At 45.4% G+C, this 20,828-nt stretch overlaps 1 protein-coding gene across 1 annotated transcript in view; it reads right to left on the bottom strand.

Moving 5' to 3' along the window:
* Window positions 1–360: 360 nt before the first annotated feature.
* Window positions 361–20,828, bottom strand: part of cpped1 (calcineurin-like phosphoesterase domain containing 1) — a 30,395-nt gene continuing 9,927 nt past the window's right edge. The window contains exons 3-4 of the mRNA XM_023797244.2: window positions 12,532–12,954; window positions 361–1,439 (exon numbers count right to left, since the gene is read on the bottom strand). Of these exons, the coding sequence (XP_023653012.2) occupies window positions 1,216–1,439; window positions 12,532–12,954 (647 nt within the window). The 3' untranslated portion in view covers window positions 361–1,215. The remainder of the gene's footprint in view (window positions 1,440–12,531; window positions 12,955–20,828) is intronic.

Below are 20,828 nucleotides of genomic sequence, written 5' to 3'. Positions count from 1 at the left end.
AACTTCCAGCGAACAGCAGAAGAAAGACCTTCGTCATGGTAAACCTCAGAGAATCAACAAACCAAATGGAGGCTGGAAGAGAGAAGAACAGGGGCCCCATGGATTCAAGCTCATGCTACATTAGAGAAGACCCCTGACCTCGGACAATAGCCCTTCTGAATGTAGCAATCACACAAAGACGGCCCACGGCTTAAAAGAGAGAGAAAAAAAACTGAATCCTTCCTTCTAGTGTTAATCATATAAGAAGTATACATATATATACAGTATATACAGTGTGTGTGTGTATATATATATGCACTAAATAAATAAGTTCTCAGCCTGTGATATGTAACCTCTGTGAGGACCAGACACAATTACACATTTGGTAAATACAGATTTTATTTAACAAACTCCTGATTGCACCTTTTTTTCTGACTCATTCCCATTTATATGTTAACTGGTAATGCCTGTTATTTCTCATTAACAAGAAATTAGCGAACTGTATTCCTACAAATCATGCTTTTAGAAATGAATGTAGCTATAGAAATTGAAGCAAGCATAGATCTACCAAAATCTTAAATGCAAGTGGAAATGAAGCACCAGCAACCAACATCAGATGGTGAATAAAAAGATTATAACATGAGAATGAAAGCCTGAGAATGCAGTGATGAGAGCTGGCTTCAGTCAGCTGTCACATAATCATATTAAAGTCTACAATGCCTTCTTTCACATTGTACTTTCAAGCTTAAAGAAAAGAGCAGATCGAATAGTCCACCCCAGCATGAAATGAGGTCAGCTCACAGGTCACATGAGCATCTTTCCACCACCGCCGACCTTGTTTTATACGTTTCCCTCGCAATTTTTCTCACCGGAGACGTAACATGAACGCCAGTTGGATTAATCGGACTTCTTGTCACATTAATCACATTTCAGATCATGAGATGGGCAAACCCAAACCCCGGTTTGAAATGTTGAGGCAACACGTCTGTCCACATGTGATAATTTCACTCTCGTTCTGCAGCATTGGGTTAGTACAGACAGCATCCCTTTTGGAAGGACTTACAGGCCTTTGTAGGAAAGGCGGACAGTGAAAGATATCATTACAATACACTAATCAGGTCCTGAAGATGATGGCTATCACAGATCCTGGAAGACGAACGGCTCTCCTTGGAAGTCGCCCCCGCTGGACTTCTGCTCGGAGTACCATCTGCTGAAGGGGCAGTGGGGGTTGAGAGATCAGGCCAGGAGATTCATCAGATCCTCATCCACGCCCTTCTCGCTCAGCTGATCCAGGCTGTGGTAGCGATGAACCAGCCGGTCCCCCGTCACCACCACTACCCTGACGCCGTGCGGGTCCTTTCCCAGCTGGCAGCCGACGGCCGAGCTCACCACCATGTCCAGGCCGTCGTGCGAGACTCCAGCGTTGCGGTGATAGTGGCCTGAGAACACCGCCTTCACTCCTGGGTCAAACACACCAAAGAGCGTCAGTGAACCCAAAAGCCATGGACACACCGGAGTGCAATCTTATATTTTATCATCAAACTGTACAATTCTGGCTTAATAGGCAGAATTTGAATCAGACTGGGGGGGGGGGAAACACCACAAAATACATAAATTGCATTTTGCTGAAGTTGAGGTCAATTCATTTGGTCCTACATTATTTAAAAAACCGTTTTAGGCCCAATTTATAATTTTAGATAGCAGTTTTAAAAAAAACAAACTTTCACAGAAACTCAATAGGGACCAAATGCCAAACAGAGGAAAACTAATTTTAGCTGAAAACTTGAACTTTTACTTCAACTAAAATGAACTCATTTCATTGAGAATATTGATTTGCTCAAGAACAACATTTAAAAATCAAAGTACTATTTGAACACATAACAAATTACTTAAAACATCATTACCATTAGAAGCATCAAAAATCATTATTCTAACGGGGCTGCGCTGTGTATTATTACTTGACAGACTTGATTCTGAAGTACTAATTAACTGTTTGCTAAATGAAATGAGAACTGCCAAGGAATTCAAGTCAGAGCAAATTAAACTTTGATTGCGAGAGTGCATGATACCATCTTCTGTTATTAGCTGGGGGGTCACAGTGTCACCAATGAAAATGGCTTCCTCTGTAGATGGCTTGCAAGGGTCACAGGCAGCTTCACGGATTGCCTGAAAACTGGCCTCGTCACCAGAGTCTGATTACATGGAAGGGCTGGTGCCACACGACCAAGGTCAGCGGGCAGGATGCCTGCCGTAGGTGTCCTGGCCGTATCTACAGCAGATATACCTGCTATACACCGTCCCGTACAATGGCCTTAGTCACCTGCCAAACGTAGCAGCCTAATTGGTGGTAATTATGATTAATCCCATCCCACAATTAATTCTACAGTGTCACATTAATCTACGAACCCCACCCGCCCCCAGGTGCTGCGGCACTAAAGGTACAGGTGAACAAAGAAGACAGCACCAGCAGTATGACACTGCAAAGAAATCCAAGATGACTAAATATCAGTACTCACACTGACTATATTATGTTTCCTGTTGTCATAAAAAAGATTAAACTAAATTGTGCGCATAAAACTGGCAGATGGAAAAAAAAATCAGGAAAACAAATGATCTGGAGCTGTAAGATATAAAACAGCACAGCATTTAAACCTGTTACTCACACAAAGGCTGTCATGCAGCAAGGATGCATTCATCTGAGTGGCAGTGTACTAAAAACAGGTGGAGATTTTCAATTAGTGGCTTATATGCTTTTCAGATAAATAAATCAAGGTGCACATTACTCAGAAGCGACTGTAATAAACCAGCACAAATCATTTCCGCTCTGGTATGGCATTTAGTGTGCTACCAAACACAAGCGATGCCTGAGGAGTGGAGGCTCTGAGGGTAGGGATCTGTGCCAGCAACTGGAAGGTTGCTGGTTCAAATCCTGTGAATGCCTAGAGCGATTTGAGCAAGACCCTTGACCTACAATTGCTTTGTCCTGGGTATGATGTTAATCTACATCCAGCCCTGTAAGGAGGTCCTCCAACTTAAGGGGGTTGGTGGCAAGATTGGCAGTCCAGCCACGGGGGGGGGGGGAAACCCCTTACATTGGTCTATTTGGACTAGTGTGGTGCTGAGGGATCACCTACCACATAGCTACACTCAGGCTCTCATCACTGAGGTAGTTAGTCGTGCGGTGGGTGCTATAATCAGTGCATGCTCCTTACCTTAAACACAAGAGCTATATGTCTGATTTTATGTGCATGATTCCGTAAGTCATCAGTATAAAACCAGAGTACCCTGCACACAAGTCAGGTCCCACATAAATCCTAATCCCAACCCTGAGTCTAACCCTAATAGTGAGCCTAACGTTAACCATGAGCCTAACCCTGACTCTAGCATTAGGCTCAGGATTAGCATTAATCTTGAGCCCAATGAAAATCCTGAACCTAATCCTCAGATTAACTGTATTCAGAACCAGAGCCTAATGCTAATCCTAAATCTAACCCAGGCTCTAATGCTAAACCTCACCAATCTAATGAGCAGTATTTCATCACCTCAAGCCACAGGAGAAATCCAACTGCATTAATGATATACCTGCATAAATTTCCCTTTGACAAGACAGAGAAACAGTTTTACCCTACACTAGAAGATGCATATTGCATACATGCAATTTTATAGGGCTTATTATAGGGCTCAGGCTTATATGTAGGTATGACAGGCTTATATAAAAATCATCCCACCAGTACCGTATGTTAGGGGAGACTCAAAGTGTCATTGTTAAAATCTCTAAAGAATTGAATCTGACCCAACAGGAAGCTTGCACTCAACCTGGGTAATCAGGCATGACAAACTGAACAAGAGCTGATCAAATAAGTATTTAGGGAGCATTTCTCTCTGTTGCCTGTAGGAGTTTTGACTGCAGACCGGAGCAGTAATTCAACGACTAACTACAGTCTGGGTGAGAACCACGGGGCCCATTATGTCCTGATGTGAACGCTCGCACGGCTAGTGATCGTGTGAGGTGCTTCACTGCCCGCAGTTTTCCCAGAGGCTTGACTGAACAAAGCCACATAGAAAAGAGCAAAAAGCTCTCAGAATATGTCATATGTCACTGACCACTGCAAGCTACCAGTCTTGTACACAAAAACAAAATGCAGACAAGCGACTTGAAGACAAATAATTTTGGTGCGAATTGGTTAAAAAAAAAAAAACACTACATTTACCCCAAAAAGACAGGAAGGTTTACGTTCATTTCCTAGTGTGTTTTCACTAGCAAAGTCACCGGGCCTGAGGTGGAAATATCAGCATGTAATGTCGCTGTATTTATCGTGATGTGCCTCTGCCCTCTCAATGCAGCAGAGGCTGGAGACCCACACCGGCCTTTCGTTAGTGCATGTGCATTCAACACCAGGTCTGCTGGACCATGCAGACCTTACCAGCGGCAGGCAAGCAGGCAAAACTCAACAGTATCATTACCAGACCATTGCATTTCTGCATCATGTAATTTAATCAGAATCATTTGTCACTGCAGTAGAATACACCGATGTATCACTTACATTTAGGGATTTTTTTCAGAACTTGTAGATGAGCATTTAATTTTATCAGTCTGGACAAATTCAATGAGTAACAAGCACATTTAATAACATGAATGTCCGGCAAGGTACAGTTGCCTATTTCAAAAACCCATCAAACCCTAATGCTCTCTAACAGCATGCACACAGCGGACATGTACCGGAAGTGGAAAGTTCCAGATGGCCGTAGTCTTTCACTATCAAGGTGTATGTAAAGACAGGGCTCATGGTTCCAGTCCTCCTGGTTCTCTGGGTGCCTCCCACAATCTACATGTGGGTTTAACATACAACTAATTCATGCTGTATCTCACTAAAGCAAGAACGTAACTGTTGTCATTTATTGCAATACAGCACAATCCGAACAAAGTCATGTGTAAACGTCAGTAAAACTTTCCACAAAGTCAGCCATGCCTCCATAGCCTTCTCAGCTGATAGGTACTCTGATGATCCCTCCTGACTGACTTGTCACACTGCGTTTTTTGAGAAAGCAGGGTCAACGTCTCTGGATCAACTGGGAGTTCAGGGCCTTGCTCAAGGGCTCAACAGTGACATCACTCTTCTGAGCATGGGATTTGAACCGATGACCTTCTGATCGCAGGCGAAGAGTCACAACTTTCCACACAACATGATAAACTGGCCGACAGTACTAATGAGATAAAGATGAAAATGACCATCATCAGTTTACTGACTGAAAATTTGAAATACAATCTCAAAGACTAATTCTTGTAAATTAGTGGATTATAAAAAATGGCATTAAGATTATGATTAAAAAAACAATGACAACCTTAACCCCTACCCAGCCCTAACCTTAACCATAAGTAATCAAATAAAATATGAGACTTTTGGTATTTTTAGTTTTTTGATTGCAGTCACAAATGTTTACAGAATTGAGTTTCCCCTTGTGTGGACCCAAAAAATGGTCCCCACAATGTCAAAATAAGTTTTTACCACATTGTGGGGACCAATGTAAAATATGCATGATGCATTAACGCACACGAGTTCCTGCTCCAGATTATAGATCTATTGATTTCATTTGCAGTAATCCATGGGGAACTGGGAACCTGCACCGGATAAGCAGTTGGAAGATGGATGGATGATCCATGGGGAACTGGGAACCTGCACCGGATAAGCAGTTGGAAGATGGATGGATGATCCATGGGGAACTGGGAACCTGCACCGGATAAGCAGTTGGAAGATGGATGGATGATCCATGGGGAACTGGGAACCTGCACCGGATAAGCAGTTGGAAGATGGATAGATGATCCATGGGGAACTAGGAACCAGCACCGGATAAGCAGTTGGAAGATGGATGGATGATCCATGGGGAACTGAGAACCTGCACCGGATAAGCAGTTGGAAGATGGATGGATGATCCATGGGGAACTGAGAACCTGCACCGGATAAGCAGTTGGAAGATGGATGGATGATCCATGGGGAACTGGGAATCTGTACCGGATAAGCAGTTGGAAGATGGATGGATGATCCATGGGGAACTGGGAACCTGCACCGGATAAGCAGTTGGAAGATGGATGGATGATCCATGGGCGATAAAGGAAAAACAACAAGGAATAAAATACATGTGGGACAAAGAACTGAAGCTGAGCAGAATATCACTCCCCCCTAGATCATTACAGCTCTGCACGGTAACAGAAGAGAAAATAACAGCAGGAGAAACAAGATTAAAAAAGAAAGAAAAAATATAAAAGAACGTCCTACTTAAAAATCAATCTTAACTTCCCATTAGCTAAACAATGAGCAAGCATGGAAATGAACATTCTGGATATCCCAAAAGGACATTTCATAACTGATGGTGCGTCATTCTCAGTCACACGCCGAGCCGATATTAATCATCTTATCACTCCCTTGCTGCCCTAAAAGTGCCATGGTACCTTATCCGCACACTAAGGCAGAAAAGAGTCCCCGTGCTTTTCCACATTCACCGGTTTGCAGCCAGTCAGAGACACGGAAATCCAGAGTGTATGTCTCGACACAGTACATATGCGTGATGCACCAACATGCACCAAGGGCAAAAAACAGCCAACAGCTGGCCTGCACTACATTCCTTCAGACTGGGGAAGAGGTGCAGAGACAAAGGCATAACTATGGAGCTCTGGATGGAATTCGAACCCGCAACCCTGGAGCTATGAGATGACAGCACTCACCACAGAGTCATTACAGTGGTTTAGACAATGTTAATAGTCATGGGAAGTCAACTTTCGGATTGATACCAGCTGAGTCACACATGCGGGCTCTGGTGGGGACACTCGGGGACAATTTAGCAAGGGGGTGCCATGGGTGCTTCTGAGACTTCCAGTTCTTTGACTGAAGGACAAAGCACCTCTCTGCAGGACTTGATTCATGATTCAGCAAACACCAGGCTGTGTTATGTATTCTTAGGTAGGGCGCTGTACAGTGACAAAGGGTGGCCCAGGACCCAGGTAATGAGCTATGTTCTTTTAAGCAATTTTCTCATTCTGGTGCAACGGACAATCAGCTATAACGCTCTATGAAACACTATTCCTTGTACACTGCAGAAATAAATTAGGTGAAATACTTTGTGGCAAACGTTGACATTTTTTAAAAGCAGGACAGATAATCAACATTCAGGTGCCATCTCCACATCTGCTACAGGCGTGACAATGACAGGGCGATGGATCCCAGAGCAGCTGAATGAGACGCCACAGGTGGAGGCCGGTAAGGTTCCGCAAAGAGCGCGAGGAGGAGCGCGGGGAGGAGCGCGAGGAGGAGCGCGGGGAGGAGTGCGAGGAGGAGCGCGGGGAGGAGCGCGGGGAGGAGCGCTCCTCCGCAGACGGACGTCACGGCGCGATAAACCGCCTCTGGCTCATTACAGCATGTCGCCAGATCCGATCCTGCTGACGACATCACGGGTTTTTCACCAGATGATTTCTAAACATATTTGGTGGGACTTTATAGCTGAATCATCCGGTTCAGACACAACACATCACGAATACATGCTCTATTTGGTTTGGCCTATGAGGGCTATCACCCATGCTGCACACGCAGAGGGAGTACGTACGGCATCCAGGCAACAAACACACATTTCTGCAGTCCATTCTCCTGGAATAATTGTCTGCTCTCACACTGTATATTTATCCAAGTCAGGAAAAACTCGGAGCAGTGCTCCTTAATTCAGGAGCAGCACTCTGACGAGGAGAGTAATTGGTGTCAGGTCCCATCTGTGAGTAAACCCCACCTAAACAGTTATTTGTGCCACTCTGGAAATGTGTGTTTTTCTGTTTATGGAAATAATGTCACCATCTTCTCCCAAGACAATTTACGAAGGCAGATTTCTACTGTAGGATCAAATTTTTAATCAAAACTGTAACAAATTAATAATAATTAAGGATTGAGATGTTAAGACAGCAGAAGTCGCATTTTGGGGGGAAAGTTCCACTAAAATGGAACAAAAAAAAACAATCAGGTTATATAATTCAGCAGTGGATGTCAACTGTAACCATTTTCAGGGCCTGCTAATACAGAATACCAAGAAACAGGCTCCATGCACGCTGGGTATGTCCAGGCGAAGAGCAGCCCCTCTCTGTCATCAGCCCAAAGCATGGGCTCAGCCCAATTCACTGTGGCCTCCCAAGTTACCCACCTTTCTGCAGAACAATGTGTATAAAAGAGAGATTATAAAAGGGAAATTTAAAGCAGACAAAAAATGCAAAATGGACAAAAAAAAAAACAGAATGAATTTGATTATTAGAAATGAAAGCACTTGGGAGCAGGCTCTGCGATAACACGCTACAGCAGGACGGGCTACATGTATAAGAATGGATGAGCTTCTGATAACATGCGACAGCTTACATAAAGCATTTCTCAGATCACGCAAATGGAATCTGACTGCTTGTATTGGTTTTGAAGGTTCCAATAAAGTAGGGAAATGAGTTTGCGTGCACACCCACATTGTACGCCTGCTTCTGTTTGGGCAGAGCCCTGCGTGGCGGCACACGGTAGCATAATGGCACAGACCCCCGAAAGCTCACTTTCGATTATCTGGCCTGGACAGGGCCATAAAAAAAAGGCCAGCTCTGCCTTTCATATGCGTGCCAATGCTTCAAAGACTCCTCGTGACCGTAAAATTTGTCACAAAGCAAAAGGTACTTGAAATGGTCTCGGAAAAAATGCACGGAGTGGCAGGTGTCACCAGCCGTCAGCACCCTCGCACGCTCAATAGGACAACACTCTATTGTTTTACACCCACGGTACAGGAGACCTAACCAGCATCAGGCATGGAAAAACAACACGGAAATAAAGAAAAGACACAACAATCACAATCTAAAATAAAAGCACAGTATGTATCCAGCATCAGGTATGCAGGCCAGAGCGACACTGAGGTTTCTTTTCAAGAAATGGTCTCACGTCTTTTTACCCATAATCCTGCACGCTACAGGTGCTCAGCACTTTATGGCACCACCGAGAGGAGCACAAAGATATGGAGTCCGGCCATAGAGCTGTCAGACTGCAAGGAATTTAGAGCAGGGAAAGGGGATAAGCAGGGAGAGAGGGAAGAAAGGAAAAATACAAATCCTTGATTGATGTGGCTGTCAGTGCTGAGAGCTGGCACCTGCAAAGCAGGGGTCGCCGGACTGCAGCGGGATTAGTGCTCAATTCTTAAGACCTGACACCTTTGATGATAAGGAGGGGAATGACGGCCAGGATGGGGCTTTAGCCGAACAAATAAATATCCAGACCAGCGAATCACAAACCAACACCTTTCTATTTACTGATGGGACAGAATTAAGCATAATTTACATAATTTCACTGTTTTAGCTTTGAGAGTGCACTTATATATATGCATATTGACAATAAAGACTAGAGAAGAATTTTTAGCAACTGTGTCCAAAAATTCAAAACTATACAAGACAATTGAGTGCACAATGCATATCCATCCATCCATCCATCCATCCATTCTATGAGTCTAAATTATGAGGGGTATGGGGGGGGGGGGGTTGCAACCTCTCAATAATCAAAACCAGCTAGTACAACCCCCTGGACCCCCTCAAATGGGTGGAGACCCTTGATCGATCCATCCATCATATGTTGGTTTGGATCATGGGGGCCAAAGCTTGTCCCAGGAAGCACATGGTACAAGGCTGGGGTATACCCTGGATGAGATGCCAGTCCATCACAGGGCACGGGGCTGGGGTATACCCTGGATGAGATGCCAGTCCATCACTGGGCACACGGCTGGGGTATTCCCTGGATGAGATGCCAGTCCATCACAGGGCACGGGGCTGGGGTATACCCTGGATGAGATGCCAGTCCATCACAGGGCAAGGGGCTGGGGTATACCCTGGATGAGATGCCAGTCCATCACAGGGCACGGGGCTGGGGTATACCCTGGATGAGATGCCAGTCCATCACAGGGCACGGGGCTGGGGTATACCCTGGATGGGATGCCAGTCCATCACAGGGCACGGGGCTGGGGTATACCCTGGATGGGATGCCAGTCCATCACAGGGCACGGGGCTGGGGTATACCCTGGATGGGATGCCAGTCCATCACAGGGCACGGGGCTGGGGTATACCCTGGATGGGATGCCAGTCCATCACAGGGCACGGGGCTGGGGTATACCCTGGATGAGATGCCAGTCCATCACAGGGCACGGGGCTGGGGTATACCCTGGATGGGATGCCAGTCCATCACAGGGCACGGGGCTGGGGTATACCCTGGATGGGATGCCAGTCCATCACAGGGCACGGGGCTGGGGTATACCCTGGATGGGATGCCAGTCCATCACAGGGCACGGGGCTGGGGTATACCCTGGATGAGATGCCACTCCATCACAGGGCACGGGGCTGGTGTATACCCTGGATGAGATGCCAGTCCATCACAGGGCACGGGGCTGGGGTACACCCTGGATGAGATGCCAGTCCATCACAGGGCACGGGGCTGGGGTATACCCTGGATGAGATGCCAGTCCATCACAGGGCACGTGGCTGGGGTACACCCTGGATGAGATGCCAGTCCATCACAGGGCACATACACACACACAGCGGGCAATTTAGGGATACCAATTAGCCGAACTGCATGTCTTTGGACTGTGGGAGGAAACCGGAGACCCCAGGGGAATCCCCCATTGCACTGGGAGAACATGCACACTCCACGAATGCAGACCCAGGGCTGGGAATCAAACCCCTAACCCTGGAGGTGTGAGACTACAGTGCTGCACCCATACTGTACACTACATATGGTCATATGCACATCCCCAGTGAGCACGGCCCCTCTGTGACTCAGACGGGAATCCCCAATCAAGGCTGACAGCCTGTCACATTCTCTACATGCACGGGATCAATGTCTCACTGACTGCACCGGAATAAAGGGCCGCTCCTGACACTGGTCCAGTTTCAACTGCAGAGCCAGGTTCTGCCATCTGCCTCCAATGTTCAGGGATATGGGACAAACGAGCAGCTGACGAAGAAGTGAGAGAGGTGCAGGGACCGGCCTGGGCCTGGGCCGGGTCGGAGTGGGCTGCTCCAAACCTCGCCCCTCCTCACAAACACACTGCTATTTAGTCCTTTTCAATACATTTTATGTCATATCACATCACAACATATGAAAACCAGTGATATTCAGCTTCCTGAAGTACAGCTCTTTCTATGCTGTCCCACTGAGCGAAATTACTAAATGATTTATTCTTTAGTTTTATTGCATTTACATTAAGAAAGAAGAGAAAGCCGGTTGCGTAACCGCTCGAATCGCTGCGCCTGACATTTGGCCGAGATGGCCGCCGGTCTCTTTGTTCCTCTGTCCCATCCTCTTCCCTTTAATCCGAACAAGCTTTCCCGTCCCCTGCAGGGACGATGCTGACAGGCTGATGTGCTCTGTTGGGCCTGATCCCAGTTTAAAGCTCACCTTTTACGGCACAAAGTTCGGATTTGATCTCAAACGGTCGACACTATTTTTTCCCCCTCAAAATCACTCAGGTGCTTCGTTCGCTAAAAAAGATCAAGCGGACGTGGAGCTCATGTCAAACATCCCTATGCCTAAGTGACACAGGTGTCTTCCCCTCTCAGATACCAGCAAACTCGATGTGCAGTGGTAGCCCGGTCCCAGTGAACAGTGAAGTGCAGTCCACAGCCGAGCCCTCAGTAACCTGAAGGAGATTCATCTAATCTGCCAGACAAAAAGTCTCTTGACCCTCACAAGTCAAGAGAGGTGGAAAGTTCAGGTCCAGAAAGTAAAAATCCAGACCAAGATTTTGTTCCAACGAACTACTCATAGTTGAACCTAAAGAGTCAGTGAGTCACAGTCAGTGAGTCACAGTCAGTGAGTACGCAACTGATTGGTTGGAACAAAATCTTGGTCTGGATATTTACTTTCTGGACCTGAACTTTCCACCTCTGTATGTATTTTTACGATGCTAATCCCCCATCCTTTAAAATCTTGGTAGACACACATTAGAAAACAGAGAACTTGCCTCAGTCACTGAGTAGCTGTGAAGTAAAATACCATCTGCTCCTAATCAAACCTGCTTGGTAAGTGAAGATGCTTTAGTGCTTATTTTACAGACTTTGCGGGTGATGGTAAGCATTTGTAAGCATATGAAATGCTCAGCGCCTGTGATATAAAACAGGAAGAAAGATGCTAACAAAGTGAGAAAAGGCCTGAATGGTGGGGGGATCGACCCAGGGGCAGATTCATGCATAGCCACAGTCTAGGGCCCCAGCAAACTCAGGGCCCCTGCCATTGGGAGGAATGGTACAGTGATCCGCGGGCACCTAAACCTCACATTATTGACCTTGCATTATTATTCAATTTTCTCTTGGTTCTCTTTCAGCTTAAAAATAGCTTGAGGGGGCTCCTTGTCATGTCTGTCTAGGGCCCCCAGAGAAGTTAATCGGGCCCTGCTCTGATCATGAGTGTGAAGATCTTGCTGGATGATGCCCCCAGCAGCACAGGTCAGCACACGACCCCCCTACTAGTATCGCCCAATCAGCCTCCCCCGGCAGCACAGGTCAGCACATACCCGCCCGCTGGAATCGCCCAATCAGCCTCTCCCTCACGGCCCTCTGCAGGTTGAAGTAGTCGTCGTCCTCATCGGGCGAGCGCAGGAAGAGCGGGATGTGCTGGAAGACCACGAGGTGGCGGCAGGGCGTGGCCGTGGCCATCTGCAGCTGTGTCTCCAGCCAGGCATCCTGAGCCTCCCCCAGCTCGGGGCAGGCCGAGCCGTCGAAGAAGAACTGCGAGTTGAGCACCAGAAAGAGCACGTCCCCCACCCAGAAGCTGAAGTAGTCATCACCCCAGCCCTGGCGGTACTGCTGCACGCTCTGCGCTGTAGGGGTGTTGCCCAGGTCGTGGTTCCCGCTGACAAACACCAGCGGGATGGAAGGGTTCATGCCCTTGAGAGCCGCCTTCAGGTCCTTCTCCTGGGCCTCCCGGTAGGGGGTACCTGGTGAACACAACAGCGGTAATCCCTTTAGCACGGTGGGCAGGGTCATCGCCTAGATACTAACCAGACGGGGGGGGGGGGGGGGGGGGGTGATGGATCAAGGCTCCATCTCCTTCAGTTCCCCATGAGTCTCCTGAAATTTAGCTGCTTATTTTGGCATCTTATGTCAGTTTATCTATATAAGTATTTATTTATTGTAGTGAATGGCCACAGTTCATAAGCCAGTCAGTGGAACATCAGAAAATCTGATTAAGAGAAACAAGATTAACAAAAGTCTGTCAGGCAGGTCCAGTACACAGGTTTGTTGCCTATATGAGAATTTCTGTCCCTTTATTGGCATTTAGGGAGCAGCTAAGATGCTCAGGAAATCCCAACAAGCAGATGAGATTAACACAAACGATGAGATGCTTCCTAATTGGTCTGTGAAGCAGGGTTAGGGTTAGGGTTAGGGTCAGGGTTAGGGTTAGGTTTAGGGTCACATCAGCGAGACCCCGGTGTGTCATACTAAGGGCCTTTGCCACCCTCGCCTTGGACAGGCAGAGTCGCTAATTGGTTTGTTGCTGGTCTGGAGCTCAGAGAGGTGGGCAGCCCTGGTGAAAGGGGAGGGGCTGATCAGCGTAAGTAATGGCACGGGACTAGATTCTACCAGCCGGGTGGGTGAGTTAAAATACGTCTTTGCTTGTTAATATAGAAAAGGGGTGGGCAATCTTATCCACAAAGGGCCAGTGTGTATGCAGGTTTTTGGGATAACCTGTAGGTCAGCTGTCCAAACCCAGGTGTGAGGACTCTTCAGCCAATCAGTCCTCTAATTAGTAATCTAATTAGGGAGATGCAATGACAACCTGTATACACAATAACCCTTTCTGGATAAGAATGGCCACCCCAATATAGAATAAAGTATGGGAAGGAATGTGTGGCTACTGGAGTCACAAGTTGTTACTGAATTTCTGAGTAACAAGGAAACTATTTTCACTTAATTTTTGCATAAAAAAATCTGCCTGAACACCAGGAGAATAATGCAAGTCAGCACAATCCTGACATACGACAGGAAATAATGGTTCTAAACTCTTCCAAAGCAAGCTGCTTCTATCAGAGCATCACATTTGTGATCATTTTTCAGGCTTTAATAAAAAGCCACTGTACTTATTGTCATTATGAAGTGACAAGCACCAAGTGTTTTTTAATGATTTATTACCGCCATTCCTCCCACAGGTTAATGCACACCCCTAACTCTCCCCGCCCCAGAGAAACCCATTAAAAGCACATCAAGTCAGAAGTACCTATCAGGCAGATATACATGCGGACAAAGGATCTTTTATAACTGGTTCCCTTCTGGTCACCTCAACTGACGTGCAGCAACTCCTCAGAGATCTTCATTTATCCACTTCTAACAGCAATCAAAGGGCTCACGCATCCCAGGCAGGGAATGGCATGTTAAAGAGAGACTTCTCTTGACCTCCTACACACTTCTTCAGGCTTCCAGCATAACCCCACAGGTATTACCTTCAGCCACCCTCGTTAAGTACACGAAGCCCAAGTGCGTCTATATGCCGTCTTGTGCCAATGGGACGAAGCTCTTCAGCGGCAGAACTCAAGCACTTTCAACCGCATATGCAGAACGAGTCACCAGGTCCTGCGCTGTGCTTAGCATGTTCCGCTAGCCCGCTGTTCTAAGGCATGTGAATTTGCAGGTTACAGCATTTACAGCTTTGTCTTACAGAGATCCTTCAAGTAAACCAGTGCGTGTTTAATGAAGTGAGCAGGCCGATCGATCAAGACCTGTGTTCTGGTGTTTAAGGCTACCCTCTCAAGATCATCCCTATGACAGAGATGAATATCAGAAATTTTCAGGCTTCTACACCAAATTAATTTATTTTCCTCCAAGTAAAATATGAGAATGTGATTCAAGACCCAGCCAGCTTCTAACAATAAATAGAATGGCAAAATGTGACTTATTTAGAGAGTAATGAGATGGTAGGTGTCAAAATTGTTAAGGTTGATTTATACTTCAGTGTTGAGCCTACGCCATGACCTACGCAAGTGGCCGACGCTGATGCGAGCTTTTAGACTTGTGCGTTGGGGTGTCTGTGAGGCTCGGCAATTACACCACCAAAATGCTAGGCGGCATATGGTTTTGGATGTTGCATTTATCGTCTTCCCACCCTGCACAAATTCTTGAATCATGCAATTGTTAGATGTATTTTTTTTTCTTTTTCAAAGTATCCATTTATAGAGTCCTGGTTATATTTGTACAGCTGCAAACCTCCTGTAGACAAATTTGGAAAAATGTCGAGCTGCAACAAAGTCACTTTTTATACATGTTCCGTTTTAGAGTTAGTGTCTATACTACTTTTAACTTGTAAAGTACGGATACACTGAATGTAGGTTACTGAAATTGGCAGTCATCCTGAGCGTTTTGTAGATCTGCTGCTAAGATGCTTAGGGTGGGTTATTTAATGCTAGATATAAACAGCACTTCAGTTTCAATTAGTGATACAAGTATACTTGGGATGTATGCTTTCTTCACTCCCATAAAAAAAATGAATGCTACCACGCAGACCAATCACAGTTGCTGTGGTCTGCGTTGCTGCGATGTATAGTTACACTTCTGGGGGATGCGTGGCAGGCTATGCCGCGGGCTACATCATAGGGTGCACAACTACGCTGTACTTACGGCGATTTGACACGTATGTATAAATCAGCCTTTAATTTTCTGTTAGTAAAGATCGTATGATGTTTTATTTACGTTTAACGTCATGCTCATTCAGTATTCATGCAATGTTTCCACAAAGGAGTCTCCACTATACTATGAAAAAATATCTAAAAAAATCCAATGACCCAAGACCTATTAAGTACAGCTAAAGCTGCAGGGATCAAATTCAATTCGGCGACACAAGTCCATCACAGCCCTCCAAGTCATAAAAGCTTCGACATTTTGCACAAGATTCAAGCTGGCCTGTGGATTGTTGATGGGAAATGATTGTCAGAAGCATGTCGACTAACGTGGCTGGATGTCATGGATGCCGACTGCAACGATGCGTGTTGACACTTAGATGTTCAGAGGTTTCCAATCAACAGACAGCACTTTTGCTACGCGTCAGTCCAACGCAGAAGCACAGATTGCGCAGATGACCTTGCATTAATTGAGATGGCTTTGGAAAGAATTGTGGTGAAAAGAAAACACGGAGAATAGCTTTTGACACAGGTCTAGCCCTTCCTGAAGCTCTAAAGATATACTGCAATTATCTTTAGGCGTAATGTTTGTATATTGATAAAAAATGAAGCCTGCTAGACTGCAATGGAAGAAAATGCAAAAATGTATCATATCAAAAGGACATTAACATTTCAATAAGACGACCAGCCTCCTTCAAAGAAGGGATTAAGTTAATTGCAGCTTGGGCAGTTTACCTCAAAGCTGTGAAAAGCAAAAAGCACAAGTGCACCACTTCATCTCAAGAGCGGCTCGCTAAGCTCCCTTTGAAACACGCCGATCGAACAGCTTTCCTGTGCCTTTAGGAAATGGTAATAAAGATATGCTTTATATGTGATCCCCGTTCGACTGCATTTACAGCTCGTAAGTCGAGCCTCAGATGGTGCTTCTGTGCGCCTGCTTGGGGAAAGGCTTTTATCATTCAGCAAGGTGAACCTCAGTCTTGCAGAATTCAGCTTCCAGAGCCCCTAATGTCAGACACCACACCCCCACCCCCAGCCCAAAGTGGATCAGCATTCCAAACAAGGCAACAGAATCACATACAATTCAGTGTGTTCATTTCTAAGCAATTCAAGAAGGACAGGGAAAAAAAGACCTTCAGTGGATTCACCCTACATCTGATTTACAGAAAGTGCCAGATTTTTCATAAAAGCATGCCACAGTTTAACTTTGGCTTAGTAAATTTCAAAATAGTTATTACGGTGATGGACATAGATATAGAAATACCATGATAATTTACTGGTTTAGGGTACCCTTCAAAAAATGTTAAGGGCACGGTAATGATGACACAAGAGTCTTATCAAGACAAACTTTAACCTATTGTTATGTTTTTTGTAAAGCAGAAATGGATTAAAAACAAATGTTCTGAATATAAAACCAATATGGAAGTATATTAATATGTATGAGGAGGATTTTGTTTGGGTAACACTTTCAAAATTGGATGTTAAGGGATTTCACAAACGTTATTCACAAAAACAGCATTTAATAATTTATTTGGCAGAATAAAAAATTATGAGAACAATCCCACCTACACATTTTACACAAGCATAAAAGCATATTTTTGCACTGAGCACCAGAAAAGTCCTCATCTTTAAACTTCAGAGCGCCAACAGTTCAAAATGAGCACAGAAAACACGAACAACCATGTCTGAAGGCCAAAGTGAGGGAGAAGAGACGACAACCGCAGGAACGACAGCGGGATGCACCTCAGAAGGCAATCAAACGCGGGCAAAGACACACGGAAAAATATCACATGGCACTGCGTTAACATATCTGCTTGGTTGGGTGCAAATAGATGGTGTCCCAACACCTACACAGGGTTAGACAGATATAAATGGCTAAAATCTCAGCACACATCCAGCTGCTGCCAACTGAAAATGAACAGATTATTTACACCAATATGGGATTACACCGTGTGCACAGGAACTGCAAAGCAGGAATCTGTTCCCCTTTCTATGGAAAGCAGAAATGTTTAACAGGGTCTGGTGTCCATTTGCCAGTTATCTTACCATGATTGGCAAGCTGAATACTCTTGTATCACTGGAACACCCTGCCCCCCCCCCCCCCCCACAGCTGGCTACAGTGGTCCTCAGCTTTCCTCACAAGCCCCCCCCCCCCAAAACACCCCGCTTAGATAAACGGCCCTCCTCTGTCACAGCTCACGGGCTCCAAAGCCATGTGGCTCAACTGGCGTTTCCCTCAATCATCCCTGCACTTGCGTGAACCTGACCACTCCTGCCAATGAAGGAACAGTCAAGGAATGCAGGAAGCAAACGGCAGGGGCTACATATCTACCCCCCCCCCCCCCCCGATGGCCCTAAGCCAACCCTGAGAAATAGCACAGAAAACATGGATGCCTTGATAATTCCACAACAGCTTAATATGCTACATTCTGAGACAAACTGGTCTGTACTTGTGTACTCCACAAAGCCCTGACCAGCGTAACATCAAGTCTAACACAAGAATGACGTGCAGTTTTCAAACGTCATTCTAAACAGCACTGACTATTAACAGCCTGAAACTTCTGTTCATACCTTTTAATGATAGGAAAATCGAGCTCAGCAAACCAATAAGCGATGCACATAGAAGACATGCAGACAAATTAAGGTCTTTCTGTTACTTAAAAGACCTCAGGGACTCACCAAAACAGATGTGACTCCAATGCGTCTCTCTCTCACTTGGTTATTAATATTAAGAAAAGATCAATGAATTCATTTGAAGGACAGTTCGTTTACATATTTGAAAAGAAAAGAAAAATAATTCGCAAAATGTTGATAAGCACTTTTATATTATCATAAAATTATTCTTAGAAAAATGTTAGTCTAACATTCTGTCTGCTTCCCAAATGCTAGCAACAAGTAAACAGCTTTTGTCCATTACTGAAATGCCTGCATATATAGTATAGTATAGTATATGTACCAGTTACTGTGTTCTACCTTTCAAGGTCAGAATGAATGAAATGTGACATGAAAGTCAGAGTCACACCTCATCTATCCTGTGGGTACAAGTAACTGCATATATAGGTGCTCCAGGTGTCTCCTACAGTCCAAAGGCAAGCAGTTAAACTACCTGATGTCTCTAATGATTTTGACCAGGATAAGCAGTTGAAGATGAATGAATGATAGTTGTATAGTTATATCTGCATAATAATATCAACCTGAAGGATTTCACAGATGGGTTCCATATCTCCTGTTGTGAAACTCCCTTGGTGGTCAGTATTGCAGTAGGATGGCTAGGAGTCTGGGTTATATTCCACTCATTAGTCAAATACTTTGTTTTGATAGAAAAGTACATCACCCATATTTTTTGCAGTGAAAATTACCTGCAGACTGGAAAGTAGCCCAATTAGTAAATTACTCACACCTGCAAAGGCTCGGTGATGCCATTTTCTCGCCAAGCGGCGGAATTCCCAGCCAAAGCGATGCCATATTAGAATCACTCGAGTGTTGGGACAGAAAAAACCAGCGGACTTCACAGCCCTATTGACACAAACGCAGGAGGGGGGAAAAAAAAAAACATTAGTCAAGCAGACATTTTCAAAATAAACACAGAGCAGACACCGGTCCCTCCGATATGCCGCGATAAGTATATGCAGCCAATACAGCCCTTTGCAAAGATGCTGGTCAGCAGGCGCCGCACACAGCTCTGTTCTCAGTCTAGGGAGGAAACAAACCTCAGAACAAACACACTGGTGCCTGAGCTGAAACAGCAAAGAGCTTCATAATTAACGTGGCATCACCCGCTGCTTTGTTCCCACGGCAAAACCCCAACAGCGGGGCAGGTAACAATTAAACACCCTGAAAGAGGGCATGGCCAACGCCGACCCGTATTCACGGGGGCGGCAAACACACATCTCCATACGCCGCAGATCAGCTTTGCCCCACCAATCACAGCACATTTCATATGTCACATTTCATACATTCTGACCTTGAAAGGCAGAACACACTAAATGCATATTTAATCAAAACTGAGTTATGTAATCGGTAATTCTCTTATGCTCCATTTTATATTATGACAAAATATCTTAGTTCAACTGAGCTTGGTTTTGAAGAAAATAGAATGCAGAAATTACAGTAACTACAAAATCCATACTAAAACCAAGGTAAAAACCCTTTTCTCAATATCAGGGTCAGTGTAGTTATTGTGCTTTGCCTTTGTAGGGCAGTGTAGTTGAAAATGTTGACAGGTGAAAGATCAAGTTCTCTCAATCACATTATAGTAATAATGATGTCCATTAGGGATTAATAACCAGGTCACCAAGAACGGTAACCTTTCACCGCGCAGAGTAAGCAACATTCAGTCACAATAGTGTTTCCCTCCAAAACATCGAGGCTCCTGTCACTGCTGATTCAGCTCAGCGTCTGCAGGCTCCTTCTCACCATGAGGGGTGTCGCCCTACTCTTTATTTCCCATGAATATCTGGCGGTATGTACCAGAGAATTATTTACCACACACACGTTTAACAGCCATTAATAATCTACCACTAAACACATCACCGTCTCGTCATTCATCTCTCTGCCTAACCACTTCACCATTCCACAATATGTTCATAAAATGTATAAGAACCGCTTAAAGGTGTTTTTATTTTCACTTCAGTCTTTCGCACCCCTTCTGACGGATCGTTACTCCCTCATTCAATCCAGTTTCATTCCTGGAATCGTGGACAGTTGGCGTCACCATCCCCCTTGCTGACACGCGTCTCTGCAGCAAGGACTTAACCTGGCCCTCGAAACCCAGAATGGATAGAGCAAAAGAAAAGATAAAGCAAGCAGTACAAAGATGTCCTAACGTGGGGTGGGGGGGGGTCGGTTATGCCGGGCAGACTTCTGGGGAGACTCGGTTTGACGTGACTGAAGACGGCTTTGCTCCTTTATTGAACACAGAGAGCAGGAAGGTGGCACAGGAAGGTAAACATAGCACCCATCACCTCCTTGCTGCTCTAATTAGTCTTTGCAGTGATTATCTCACACTGTAATTACTGTACCATTCATATCCAGGGGCTCCGTCAGGGACTGACTCAGACGCCCCACTCATCATCCCATTTACTTTAGCCTACCCCTTACCCAGAAAGCAGCGGGGATGGCCAGCACCCATCTGACACACAACTGTCTTTAACACGAACAGCAGCGATGGCCACGCCCACACATTCCGTATCACCCAATGA

Source organism: Paramormyrops kingsleyae, chromosome 5, assembly GCF_048594095.1.
Source record: "Paramormyrops kingsleyae isolate MSU_618 chromosome 5, PKINGS_0.4, whole genome shotgun sequence".
In the NCBI taxonomy this organism is placed as follows: Eukaryota; Metazoa; Chordata; class Actinopteri; order Osteoglossiformes; family Mormyridae; genus Paramormyrops; species Paramormyrops kingsleyae.
Note: the sequence above shows the minus strand (reverse complement) of the source record. Positions and strands in the feature narration are given on the sequence as shown.